The sequence below is a fragment of the Poecile atricapillus genome, chromosome 13 (assembly GCF_030490865.1).
Source record: "Poecile atricapillus isolate bPoeAtr1 chromosome 13, bPoeAtr1.hap1, whole genome shotgun sequence".
NCBI classification, from domain to species: domain Eukaryota; kingdom Metazoa; phylum Chordata; class Aves; order Passeriformes; family Paridae; genus Poecile; species Poecile atricapillus.
Window position 1 is genome coordinate 1,001,123 of NC_081261.1, and position 13,847 is coordinate 1,014,969.

The 13,847-nt window shown below is 53.5% G+C and overlaps 1 protein-coding gene across 3 annotated transcripts in view; it reads right to left on the reverse strand.

Moving 5' to 3' along the window:
* Positions 1–13,847, reverse strand: part of ARHGAP26 (Rho GTPase activating protein 26) — a 104,551-nt gene that overhangs the window by 31,211 nt on the left and 59,493 nt on the right. For all 3 annotated transcript variants that reach the window (XR_009278628.1, XM_058848489.1, XM_058848490.1), the window contains exons 15-17: positions 11,654–11,741; positions 10,563–10,621; positions 9,786–9,891 (exon numbers count right to left, since the gene is read on the reverse strand). Coding sequence is in view for 2 of the 3 variants with exons in the window: in XM_058848489.1 (XP_058704472.1) it covers positions 9,786–9,891; positions 10,563–10,621; positions 11,654–11,741 (253 nt within the window). In the remaining variant the exon portion in view is untranslated. The remainder of the gene's footprint in view (positions 1–9,785; positions 9,892–10,562; positions 10,622–11,653; positions 11,742–13,847) is intronic.

The following is a 13,847-nucleotide window of genomic DNA, read 5'->3' on the forward strand; positions in this document are numbered from 1 at the left end:
GTCACTCCCAGCACAGCAGAAAGCAACAATGAACAGAGGAATGTGCAGAACTCTTCACCTCCTCGCTGCTGCTCGGGGCTCAGGGTGCTGGCTCTGCCCTTGGGACTCCGGGCTGTTCCTTCTGCTGGCAGCACAGGGCGAGGATCAGCCTGGGCTGCGGGACAGGCAGAGCCCCTGGGCCAGGGGAATGTCTGTGCTCAGCACTGCCTCACCAGAGAGCAGCTCCAGCAGCACCTGACACACCTGGTGCTGAGCCAGCAGCCCTGTGGGACACTGCAGTGACACTGGTGTCACTGGGACCCAGCCCTGCCATGCCCTGGGGACAGCCCAGGCCATTCCCAGGGTGTCCCTCACCTTCTCACCGCCTTTCAGCAAAACAAAGGAGAACAGAGTGGAGTAAATCCATCTGGGGTGTTAAATTAGATTATGCCCGGGTTGCCTGGATACTGTATAATCACTGCCATGACCAAACACAATTTAATACGGGGTAATTGGTAGCCAAGGTTCAGTGCAGGGGAAGCAGGGAACAGTAAATATTCCAGTGTGGTCGGAGCTCCTGTGGGTGCCACAGGGGCTCCTGGCTCTGCTCCCACAGAGCTCCTGCCTCCTGTGTCTGGAATTACTTCCTACATGTATTTTATATATGTATTTATGTGTATATATATAAAAACTGCTCTGTGTGTATTTTCTATATAAACATGCATTATATATATAGAATGCGTGTATCTGAATCTCAGCCAAAAGTGCCATTATTAGTTCAAATATCTTCCCTGATTCAGAACGAAATCTCTGAGCAAACAACCCTCTGAAGGGAACAAAAGGAGAATCTGGAGTGTTTCTATTTCCATGCCTGGGACAAACCTTTGCAATCAAAGTGCTTGTTGTGGCTGGCCTAGCAAGTCCTCACAGGATGGAAAATAATGCAGCTCATTCCTTTTGCTACATCCCCTGTCTGCCACCACCAGCAGAGCTTCTGTTTAACACAGCCCAGCAATCCCCCAAATTATTTAGGCTGCTCTGGGTAGTTTGATAAAAATTAAAACACCTTTGACTCTGCACATAGAGGGAAGGTAAAAAGCAGAGGGAGTAGAGGCAGCACACTGGGTGGAGAGGCATCTGTGGCACCAGAGCCACCAGCCTTGTTCCCACAAAGTATGTGCAAAGAATCATGGAATCATTTAGGTGGGAAAAGCCCTCCAAGATCATGGAGACAAACTGTTCTCCCAGCACTGCCAAGGCCACCATTCAGCAATATCCTCAGGTTTAAATCCCTCCAGCAATGGTGACTCCACCACTTCCCAGGGCAGCCTGTGACAGGGCTGGACAACCCTTTCAAGGAAGGAATTTTCCCTAATATCCAACCTGAAACCTCCCTACTAAAACTTGAGGACATTCCCTCTTGTCCTGTCACTTGTTACCCAGGAAAAGACTGACTCCCACTCACCTGCCTACAGCCTCCTGCCAGGGACTTGTGCAGAGCCAGAAGGGCCCCCTGAGCCTCCTTTTCTCCAGGCTGAGCCCCTTCCCAGCTCCCTCAGCTGCTCCTCACCAGCCTTGTGCTCCAGGCCCTTCCACAGCTCCATTCTGTCTCTGGAAATGCTCCAGAAATGCCCTGGGGCAGCACAGCCCCTGCCTGGGCAGGCTCAGCAGGGCTGGGCTGTGTCCAGCAGACACAGCTGGGACCCCACAGCCCCTGCCCTGGCAGCCCCCACTCCCAGCCCAGCCCCAGACAGACAGACAGACAGACAGACAGACAGCAGCCTGAGCACACACAACTAGGGGCATTTGTCAGATACAATCTCATGAGTTCTGGGAAATGTTCCTGGGTGCATTTAACTCATCCCTGCACATTGCTGAGTTTAATGGGGCTGTGGCTGATGAGCACAGCGCTGGAGAGGGAAGAGGGGCTGGGCTGGGCTCCACTCAGCTTCACCCCTCTCCAAGGGGCTGGTGGAGCTGTGTCCCCAGAGATGGTGGCCCTGCAGCTCCCTGGGGATGATTCACCTCTCACTCAAAGCCAGGGTGGGTTTCCCAGCCTCAGGAATGTGTCTGATGGCAGCAGGTGTTTATTGCAGGAATGTTGTGACTGGCACCCAGCACAGAGCTGGTGAAATCAGTGATGCAATTCCAGCTGCAGCAGCACCCACTGCTGTCCCAGGCAGCTACATCAGTCAATCACACATTCCTAAATCGTTCCTAAAAAGCTCATGTGCATGGCAGGAGGTGACAGGGACACTGGTCTGCAGTGGCTGCTGGCAGGGAGGAGCAGGGAGCACAACCCTTCACCTTGTGTTCCAAAGCCATGTGGATGTGGCACCTGGGGACATGGGCTAGTGGTGGCCCTGGCAGTGCTGGGGGAATGGCTGGAGATGATGATCTTGGTGAGCTTTTCCACCTTTAAAGATTCCATGATTCCCAACCCGGAGCACACATGCACAGAAACTCCACATTTCCACACTGCACCACCATCCCTTCATCCTGCCTGTCCATCGAGGCTCTGGACATGCCTGTGTTCCCCAGGCTGCTCTGGATGCAGGGAGCTCTGCAAGGGCCAGAGGAGTCCAGAGCAGCAGGAGCAAACTGGGCTCACTCAGCCACTGTTGGAACTGGGAACACTGGGAATATGGAGAACCCCTGTCTGCAGCCAGGCCGTGGGCCACAGCTCTGCAGCTCCCCCAGCCCCACTGCTCCAGAGGAGTGCACAGGGAAACCAGCAGATCCAGAAGGAGGACAGACCACCAGGGAACAACAAAAGCTCCCAGCAAAGACAAGGGGAAACCTGCTGAATGCAAAACCCTTGCTGCTCTCAGGTTCCCCGCTCAGGTGGGACCAAACCTGGCCCTGCGCTGATTCCAGGAGCTCTGACTTGCTCCAACAAGATTTGCTTCTTCTCCCGGGTGGATCTGGCCACAGCTGGATGCTTGGGTTCACTCCCAGGGAAAAAAAAAGGGGCTCATGTTGCACTGAGAAGACACCGAGGCCAAATGTGAGGTTCAGTATCGGCGAGCCGGATCAGCGCGAATACCAAACGTGCTGCGACTTGCAGGGAAACACGCAGGGAGCTCAGCCCTGCTCGGGCTCAGCCTTCCCAGACTGAGCCAGAGGGGTTTTTCCAAAGCCATCCTCTCTGGCTTGGGGCAAGCTGAGCTTGAGGGGGATCTGAGAGCGATCCCAGCCCTGCTGGGCTGAGTGGCACCGGGCTGGCACATTCCCTGTGCCTGCCCCAGCAGCACTGCAGCTGTCCCCTGACACCCTGGTACAAACCACAGGCCAGAGCTGATGTTAAATGTCACCATGGTTTCACCTGCACAAACACAGCCAGCAAAGGGGCCTCACCTCAAGCACCCCTGGGCATGGGGCTGGAACAGGACCTGTGCCACTGCCACCCCAGTGCCAGCCCCAGCACTGCTGCATGGGCAGGTTTTCCTCCACAAGCAGACCTCACTGGTGCTGCCACCCTGCAGTGATGAACCCACATGGCCAGCAGGGCAAGGACAGCCCCACACAGCAGGTCTGGGTTAACAAGGAATCCTTTGGAAGAGCTGCTGCCACGGCAAGCGCCGCGCCGGAGTCAACAACCTGCTGCATGGAGAGGAGCCAAAGAAAACGGGCTCCCAGAGAGCCTCCCAGCCCCAGCAGCACTGGGCTGAGCTACTGCAGCTCCCACATCCCACAGGGAACCATCCCAAGCTGGAGCCAGGTCACAGGGCCACGTGCAGGACATGCCTGGGGCACACCTGCACCTTCACACCAGTGCAGAGGCCATAGGAAAGAGCAACAGAGGGGGTTGACCTTTTTTTTTTTTCCTTGGAGGTATTTTGGAGCTCATTCACTTCACAAATGCAAGGTTGGAGCTTACCCTTCCAAAATACTGAATTCCTAGAAGACAGTGTTAGAAGAAAGGGAACGTAGGAATAAGCAGCTTTCAGAGTTTCATGTGAACAGCAGCAGGAAAATGCTTCTCATGCCTTTGCCAGTGGGACAAGGCTTTACCCAGTGATTGGAAACACCCCTCACTCCCCCACTTCTGTACCCCCTGCCACACACACAGCTTGGAATAAGATGACCTTTAAATGTCCCTCCCAAGCCCAACCTTTCTGTGATTCTGCAGGCCAGGGATCACTCAAGCATCCTGGCAGAAGCTGCAGCTCAAAGACATCTTGGCAATGGTGATTTCCAGTCTCTTTCTTCTGCTGAAAGACTCTGACTAAAATCTCTCTTACGGAGTTTGGTTCAGTGCTGGGTCTGCTCATACACAGCAAACAAGGGATGTGCTCATGAAGACATCTCCATCCCACTCTGTCTGCGGGGACGGTGCAGACACCACCAGGGAGACTCTGACCACTTATTGGAAATCTTTTGCTCACTCTCGATTCAATCTCTTTCCATACCCAGTTTCAGTTTCACTGTGATAAACAATTAAAAAGAATCCAGGTAATTATGTGCTATCAACAACCTCTACCCAGCAACACCAAGTTCAGACACAAGCCCACAAGAATTCTCACTTGAGGAATGCAAAGTGCCTGGTGCTGCTCCTGGAGATGCAGGAGGAGCTCTGCAGAGATGTTCAACCACAGAAACTGCTCAGCAAACACAGCAGCTGCTGTGTTACAAGCTGCTAAATCATCGTGCCAGGCTGGTGATGCCAGCTTTATTCCAAGACCCCCATCATCCTATCTCCAGACTCCAGCCTTGTGCAGGATGTGGGTGCAAGAGAACCTAACAAGGGACTGCAGGCTCTGGGCACATTCCCCTCCAGCTAAAAACTGGAGAGCCTGCACGAGAGAGAAGGACCTTTCAAAGAAGCATGGAAGGAAAAGCTACCAGCACCCACACAGCTGCTCCAGGGACAATCCAGACAGGGGGGGTTAAAAGTTCATTTGCAGAAGCAGAACAAAACCTTTTGCTAATTTACACATTACAGGAAGCCAAGCCCAAAAAACCCAGTGAACACCTACAGGGCTTCTCGTGGTGGTTTGTGATTCTTCAGAATCTCATATTAAAAACAAAAGCAGAGGAGTGAGAGGGAGGCAGAGCTGGCAAGGGCAGGCACAGAATGCTGCAGGGCTGTCTCAGCTCTGTGGAAGCATCACTGGCTCCTCAAACACCAAAACACGTGAGGGACAGCAGAGCAAAGGGGAAACCAAAGGTGCTGCTGCTCCCCACAAGGCTCTGCTCCCTCCAGCTCCAGAGTACAAATCATAGAATCATGGAACAACACAATGGCTTGGAAGCACCTTAAAGCCCAAGTCATTCCAACTAGGGACAATGCAGAAGGGGTAAAAGAGCACAGCATGAGCCTGACCCAGGAGAGCCAAGCCCCAGGCAGGGTTCTCCCAGCTCCTGCAAGGCAGCATGTGCCTACAGAGAAACTCCTTCCATGTCACCTCCCTCTCACCAACCTTACAAGCACCCAGATCCTCTGGGTCACTTGAAGCCCAGGGCTTTGCCTGGATCCAGCACTGCTATGATCCAAAAGGAGCAGAAGCAGGCACTGGGCATACAAATGCCATTCCCAAGGACAGCAAGGAGAGTCACCGGCCCACAGACAGCTCCCGTTTGCTTCTGGCAGCCAAATCAGGCGAGCGGCACACGAGAGCAGAGCATCCCAGAGGCCTCAGTGGCCAGTGGAAATTTCCAGAATGTCCTGGACAAGAACGACTTACTGGAAGCAATACATAAATCAAGCAAATGAATAGTTACCAGACAGCAGCATAAACAGCTGCCACGGGGATGAAATCAGAGCTGCTGTGCCAAGAGGCGGCAGCCTCCTTGCCGGCTGCACCTTCGGGGGAAACAGGCAGAAGAAGCCCAGGAAAAGCAGGTTCCTGGGGGAGCTGCCAGCCCTGGTCCTGCAGAGGTGGCCTGGGGTGGTCCTGGGGCTGCTGGGCACGGCGGTGCCGTGGTGAGCACCGGAGCAGCTCCCGCAGGGCTCGGCAGGACAGCACGGCCCCGAGCGCCGCGCGGAGCCACCCCACGCCGACAAAAACAAGCCCTGGTTGTATTTTTAGGCAGAAGACCTGGAGGAATTTTTTCTTCTTCTCCTTTGCCAGCAATCCCTGGTTGAGCAGTGAGCCCTGGGGAATGTGCCAGGCTCCGTGTCCAGCCCCTGGCCCGTGGTGGCCTTTGCTGGATCCCCAGCAGCAGCTGCCCTGCAGAGCCCATGGAAACCATCACCCTGATAAACAACAAACAATTTGTGCAGGAGATAACAATCACTGTCATCTCGGTTAAAACACGTAAACTAGAGAACACCACCACAGCAAAACCAAAGGGAACCAGCCAGTGTTGGCCAGGCCACGGCTGGGAGTGATTAGAGATAATTAATTCTGCTAAATACACGTAGGCACATCTCGGCTGCAGCCTCCTCCATGGTCCTGACTTTGGCACAAGAGGAGTGGGTGTGTGGATCTGGGGCTGTGGGGGCAGTGGCAGCGATGCCAGCCCACTGAAGGGGTATGAGCCTGGCACCTGTCTGTGCTGGAGAACCTGGACTCGCTGCCACAAGAACAAAGCAAAGCTCAGGTGTCAAATTATGGCCCTGCATGAAAAATAATTCCCTAAATGCTTGAAATATAATCAGAGTGAAATCCCCCTGCTCTGCACCTCCACAGCATTGACTCCTGGGTGAGAAAGTACATTACAAAAGAAGAAGGAGACGGGGATGATATTGCAGCTCTGCTAATAAAAATGGCAATTTTCTGCAAGCAGCTCCACTCCAGCAGCACCCCTGGCACAGCCACCCCGGCAGCACCACAGGCACCTTGGTCCACTTTGACTTATTTGGCATTAAAACAAATTGGTTTAATCACAGAATCCCAGACTGGTTCAGGCTGGAAGGCTAAAAGGAGCAGGGATGGGAACCACTCCTGCCATGGTGAACAACTGCCTGGACACATGGACATGAGGCTGAAGGCAGCACAAATGGGCTTGGGGATGTAGTAAGAGGCAGAAATCAAAATTTTATATCAAAATGCTCCTCACCCTCTACCCTGTCTGTGCCTGCTCCTGAGATTTGTCCTCTCCCTCCTCTGTGGGCCCCTCTCACTGCACCCCAGTTCTGTGGTCCCCAGCTGCCATGGGACCCCCCAGATGGGGAGCTCCTGAACCACCTCCAAGGCTCTTATCCTGTCTGATACTGGGGTTAATAATTGCCATTTTTGAACATTTCATCTTTCTTCCCGGTTTTATTACTGTTAATAAAAACTGCAGCATCATCACATGAGGAGCCCCACATCCCTCATCAGTGCAGCAGAGCACGTACACCCCTAAAACACAGAAGTCAGAAACCACCCAAGACAGCCTCTGTCTTTATTTGACCAACTCAGCCCAAGTTCTGGTTTTAGTGTCAGAAATCTACGCAGCAAGACTGTGAGAAATATTATTTTAGCTCATCTGATAAACATGCAAATCTTGATTATTCATATGTTACTTAAAATAAAAAGCCCAGACAGAAACAGATGAGACAAAGCCCTCCCAGCAGTGCAGCCCAGCTCGGCAGGGGCAGCCAGAGGCCCTTGGCTTTGCCCACGCTGGCCGTGGGTGCCCTGCTGTCAGCAGCACCCAGGCCTGGCTGGTCCCACACATCTGGAGCAGCCCTCCCTCCAAACATCTGCTGCAGATGTGAAGATTTCTCTCCACTCTTGTCTTTAATCTGGCTCAATAGCACTGCAGCCTCAAGCAGCTCTTTTAGAGAAATGGCAACGAGCCCTGGCCCTGGCTGCCCCGTGGGCACTCCTGGATCAGGGCTCCTGGATCAGGGCTCCTGGATCAGGGCTCCTGGATCAGGGCTCCTGAATCAGGGCTCCTGGATCAGGGCTCCTGGATCAGGGCACCTGGATCAGGGCTCCTGGATCAGAGCTCCTGGATCAGGGCACTGCTCCTGGATCAGGGTTCCTGGATCAGAACTCCTGGATCAGAGCTCCTGGATCAGAACTCCTGGATCAGGGCTCCTGGATCAGGGCACTGCTCCTGGATCAGGGCTCCTGGATCAGGGCTCCTGGATCAGAGCTCCTGGATCAGAGCTCATGGATCAGGGCTCCTGGATCAGGGCTCCTGGATCAGGGCTCCTGGATCAGGGCTCCTGGATCAGGGCTCCTGGATCAGAGCTCATGGATCAGAGCTCCTGGATCAGAGCTCCTGGATCAGGGCTCCTGGATCAGGGCTCCTGGATCAGAACTCCTGGATCAGGGCTCCTGGATCAGAGCTCCTGGATCAGGGCTCCTGGATCAGGGCTCCTGGATCAGAACTCATGGATCAGAGCTCCTGGATCAGAGCTCCTGGATCAGGCAGGGGCTGCAGGAGCAGCCCCAGAGGGATGCTGAGAGCTCATGCCTGGGGCTGGCTGTGCCTCCACAGCCCAGGATCCCCCAGGAATGGCACCAGGGCTGGGGAGCTCAGCAGGCTCTCGCTCTTCAGCTTCCTGCCCTTCTGTGAGATAATTTTTTTCCTATTAAATAACACTATGAGCTGTTTCTCTTCCTAAAATAGCACACACCACCACACACACTGTTTGTTTTGTTTGAATTCCTTCCCCACTAAAGCAGCACAAACCCCACTGTAAACCTGACTCCACATCTCTACTCCATCACCAGGTTTTTCCTTTAGATGGAAAACACTGAAGCAATTACAGAGTCCCTGCACATACAAAATCACAGCATCCCAGAATAGCTTGGGTGGGAAGGGACCTTAAAGCTCACCCAGTTCCACTCTTTGCCATGGGCAGAGGCACCTTCCCCTGGCCCAGATTGCTCCAAGCCCCGTCCAGCCTGGCCTCAGACACTTCCAGGGGTCCAGGGGCAGCCACAGCTGCTCTGGGCAATCCCATCTGGCTGATGGGTGCACCTGGAACCACTGGGCCTTGGCTTCAGGCTGTAAATGCAGAAGGTTTGAAACCAACACCTAAAGCAGCAATTTGGTTTTCAACAGCCTTTGCCAGGGACCCCATGGAGCAGACACGAGCCCAGGCCACAAGAAAGCATCTGGAGTTGTGTTTAATCCTATTTAAATTACATTTGTTATTTTTTCTTTTAAACAGATAACTTGGATTCTTCCAGATCTCCTAAGCAGTTATCCCAATTTTTCATTCCCCAGGTTTTCCAGTCCTGCCTCAGCCCTGCTGCTCCTGCAGGTCCAACCCTGCAGCCTTGAGGCTGCCACAAACACCTGATGATGCTTTCACTCCTAAAACACTAATCAAAGGTTTCCATGGGAACCTGCAGGAGCAGGAAGAAGAAGGGAAATTACAGGTCAGCTCTACCACCCAATGGAAAAAAATATCCCGTTCCTTCGCCCTCACAAAGTTTCAAGGTAACACAAAAATATTGATTCATCAGGGTGCATAAAGACAGAAAATATGCCCCAGAGTCATCAATTGTTGTGTAAAGAAATCACTTTTAGTCCTTCAGTGAGAGGTTTGCTCTCAAAGCACGTGAGGAGCTTCACCTCTGCTCTGCCTCCTGGGCAGCCAAACCCATCCCAGGCCATGAAAGCAACACGAGGTTCCCAGGAGGGAATGGGCTCCTGGTGCTGCCCTGGGGCTGGGGCTGGCTGGGATCTCCTGGATCTGGGATCTCCTGGATCTGGGATCTCCTGTCCCTCATCCCTCCCTCTCCCCCTCCCACCCCACTGGGTCTCTCAGCCCTCGGTTCCCTCACACGAGGGTTTCCAGTTGCCAACCAGATATGACTCAGCACCACACACACACACAAGGAAACTTTTCCACCCCTCTGAACTTTCAGAGGAAATGGAAAAAGGAGAGAAAAACACATCAGTCATAAACTTACTTTGCCAAGTGGTTCATGAGCAAGTGCAGCATCTGCCTGTTTTTCTCCGGGAGCCGATGAACGAGGCTGTGAATCTCTGACACCCTGGACTCCTGATTCTCCAGTTCTGCATGGGAAATAGAAGATGATTTATCTCCACATTAGGGGGCTGTTATGGGAAGAGGCCTAATACAGTCCCTGACAGACATCCCAGGGAGCTGCTCCATCCCACAGCCAGGCACTGCAGACACTCCCCACGGTGCTGCTCCTTCCCATCAAATCCATCCAGCAGTTTCCAAGGGAAGACTGAAGGGGCTGAAACGGGGAGCTGGGGGATGCCACGAGAGCAGCACGGTGAGCAGGGCAGGGCTGGCTGCAAGCAGAGCAATTCCAGCAATGGGAACTCGGGCACATTCCATGTCCAGTGTGTCCAGCACAGGCCAGGCTGGAGCATCTGCTGGGCCCATGGTGCTAAGTGGGAGCTGCTGGAGGAGGCCACGGACCACGGGGCCCTCCTGACATCCCACAGGCTGCCAGCAGAACATCCCCCAGCAAAGCCCCTTCCCCTGGGCACTGGAGGAAAGGTGGCCCAGACCTCTGAAGCAGCAGAGCCCCCCAAACACCACAGTGCAGTTTAACAACAGCCCATGGCCCCAGCGCCAGCTCCCGGCAGTGCCTGTGCTTCCTCCTCCTCCCCTGGGCACTCCCTGCCCCTGCCCTGGGCCAGGACACAGCCAGGAGTGTGGCAGGGGGATGGCAGCCCCTGGCAAGCGGGGCCATAAACATCAACAAACTCACTGGCTGCTTTGATGAAGCTCCTTTGAAACTGGTACATCATGAGGGGCCCTGGGAGCATTCTGCAAGATAAAAAGGAAACAGGCACAAAACACATCTGAGGAACACAATCCACACCAAGAAAGCTTTGCCCCTACAATACACTCAGCTCCATTTTGAAAAGGCCAGAACTAAGCAACACCAGCTCTAATTAGTTCTCCCCATCAGAAGGAGTAAGATCTATGCAAGGACCTTTGATTTATCCATCACTAAATTAATCTTTCATTTTAGCTTTCCTCCAGTAACACAGCTTCAGTGCATTACTGAGGCCATGATTTCCAAGTAAGTTTGAAAATAAATTTAAAAGATAAACAAGCCTAGCTGTAAAACTTTCCCAATCCCCCCTCCCACTGCTGCATCCCTTCAGAGGAGCACACTGGTGCTGCCCACATTCCTCTTTGCTTTGCCAACAGTTCAGACTCCGGAGCAAAGGTTGCCAATCATGCAAAATTGTGTGATTTTCTAGGCTGAGATCCACCAGGCTAATTACACTTATCATCCTAATTGGATTTAGGCTCTCTCTTGTGCTCCCTCGCTCTCTCAAACACAACCCAGCACACAACAGTCACTGAGAGCAAGGAGCTGCGGTCACAACAGGTAGAAGCACGCTGTGGATAATGAGATGCTGCTGGTTGCCAACACCCAATCCTGTTGGGAAGATCCCCAGGATGATACTGGCTCTCCTGACGCACAGAAATCCTAACTACAACAAAGCTGGAAAAGCTCTACAGCCCCTGCCCTTACACAGCACTGCCCTCCCCCTCTGCCACACGCCCAGAAGGTGAAAGTCCACTGGGAAAAGCTCAGGGAAGAGCTTAAATCAAGGCAGGAGATGCAAGAATGAGCTTTTAAAATCATGTTTGTATAATACATGCATCTGCCAGAGCTGAGTGTGTTCCCCAGATCCTTCTCAAACATACTGGAAAAATGAGGGAAAAGCCAGAATAAATTCCCTAAGAGCAGTTTCTGCTCTGCTTCCATAAAAGTGCTGCTATTAATGATCTGCAGTAACAGGCAGTGCCCCTCCTGAAGCCAGGTGAGGCTTTTCTCCTTACCTCAGGTACGTTTTCAGTGCACTAGTAATGGTCTTGATCTCCCACTCTGCACAGATCTCTGTGTCTGTCTCTGTGGCTGTCTTGGGGTCTGTGGAGGAAGACAAAAAAGCAGTAACTGAAGGAAACTGAAGACAATTCCAGCTCGTGCCAGCTCAGCTGTGTGGGGAGACCATCCCAGCCCATTTTATTTGCTGTTCCCAGCTCAGGACAGGTCTGCAGGGGTGTGGGGCTCATCACCCAGGACAGGCCAAACTCACTGGCATGGGATGAGAGAAGGAACAGGGAATCCTCCATCCCGAGCAGGGACAGGGGCAGCACGGATGGAGCGTGCCAGGACAGCGGGCACAGCAGCCCCAGGTGCTCGGTGACAGCAGTGACAGCCAGGCACAGGCAGACAGGGACCTTCCTCCACACAATGTCCAGCACCATCATCCTGCAGCCACCTCCCCACCCGCTCCTGGCTGGCAATTACAGCCACAGCCACCTGTGGTCACCTGCAGAGACACCTGCACAGTCACCTGCAGAGACACCTGGACAGTCACCTGCAGAGACACCTGCAGAGATACCTGCAGAGACACCTGGACAGTCACCTGGACAGTCACCTGCAGAGACACCTGCAGAGACACCTGCAGAGACACCTGCAGAGACACCTGGACAGTCACCTGGACAGTCACCTGCAGAGACACCTGGACAGTCACCTGGACAGTCACCTGCAGAGACACCTGCAGAGACACCTGGACAGTCACCTGCACAGTCACCTGCAGAGACACCTGCAGAGACACCTGCACAGTCACCTGCAGAGATACCTGGACAGTCACCTGCAGAGACACCTGCAGAGACACCTGCAGAGACACCTGGACAGTCACCTGCACAGTCACCTGGACAGTCACCTGCAGAGACACCTGCAGAGATACCTGGACAGTCACCTGCACAGTCACCTGGACAGTCACCTGCAGAGACACCTGCACAGTCACCTGCAGAGACACCTGGACAGCCACCTCCAGAGCCACCTCCAGAGACACCTGCAGTCACCTCCAGGCCAGTGGGAAGTGGGCTCAGGCTCAGCACTGAGTCCCAGACAGCAACAGATCTGAGCTGGGGCCAGGAGCACCAAGCCAAGGCCAGGAACACCAAGCCAAGGCCAGGAGCACCAAGCCAAGGCCAGGAGCACCAAGCCAAGGCCAGGAACACCAAACCAAGGCCAGGAACACCAAGCCAAGGCCAGGAGCACCAAGCCAAGGCCAGGAGCACCAAACCAAGGCCAGGAGCACCAAGCCAAGGCCATGGAAAAGCCGGGCATGGAAGTGCCCCATGTGCTGATCTCTCCTGCCAGGACACTGCTCCACCAACACTCTTTGCCAACTCCATCCTGGAAACTCAGCCAGGATCCTGCTCCCAGCAGAAGCCAGGGGAGCCCCTGAGAGGGTCCCACCAGTGCCAAGTGTCCCTGGGGAGCAGCACAGGGCTCCCACTGTCCCCAGGGCCCAGGGTGACACAGCCACAGCTGCCAACAGCAGCTCCCACAGGCTCAGCTCAGGGCATTTTTGCCTTTTCACAGATACAAATAATGCACTTCTGAATTTTAAAGCCCCATGTAAGCATTGGGAGATTTTTAACCTACTTAAAAGAATGCCATGAATAGAGTTCAGCATTCCCTTAGGGCAAAGGGTTTATTTTAATTAAAAAAACCATCAAGAGGTGCTTGGAAAAGTAAACACATAAGAAATGCATATTCACACAAAGATCATGTGTGTCTCAGCAATCACACAAATGACCTCCATCCTCCTGACTCAACACCCAGGAAACTTCCTACAGCACTGCCTTTACAAGGAGAGAATTTTAATGGAGTCAAGTTTGGCATAGTAAAAAAAAAATCAACAAATGCCCCAGAAGTTCCATCTTTTTTTAAAAACAAAACTTTTTAACCGAAGTAGAGCAAACAACTCCAGCCCGTGTGTCTTTGCAAAGGCTCCCCCAGCAGCTCCTAGGCAGGATCATGGAACACGAGGTGAAATTCCTCAGTTGGTCCCATGAAAAGGCTCAGAGCAGTTAATCAGCTCCCCCTGACCTTCAGACTGATGAGTCTGCAAGAAGTTGGTGCCGTGGGCTGCAGCTGCAGCATCTGTCTCCCCAGGCAGCAATGCTGCAGCCAGCGCCAGCCCTGCCTCCACAAGGACACAACTCCACAGGAACT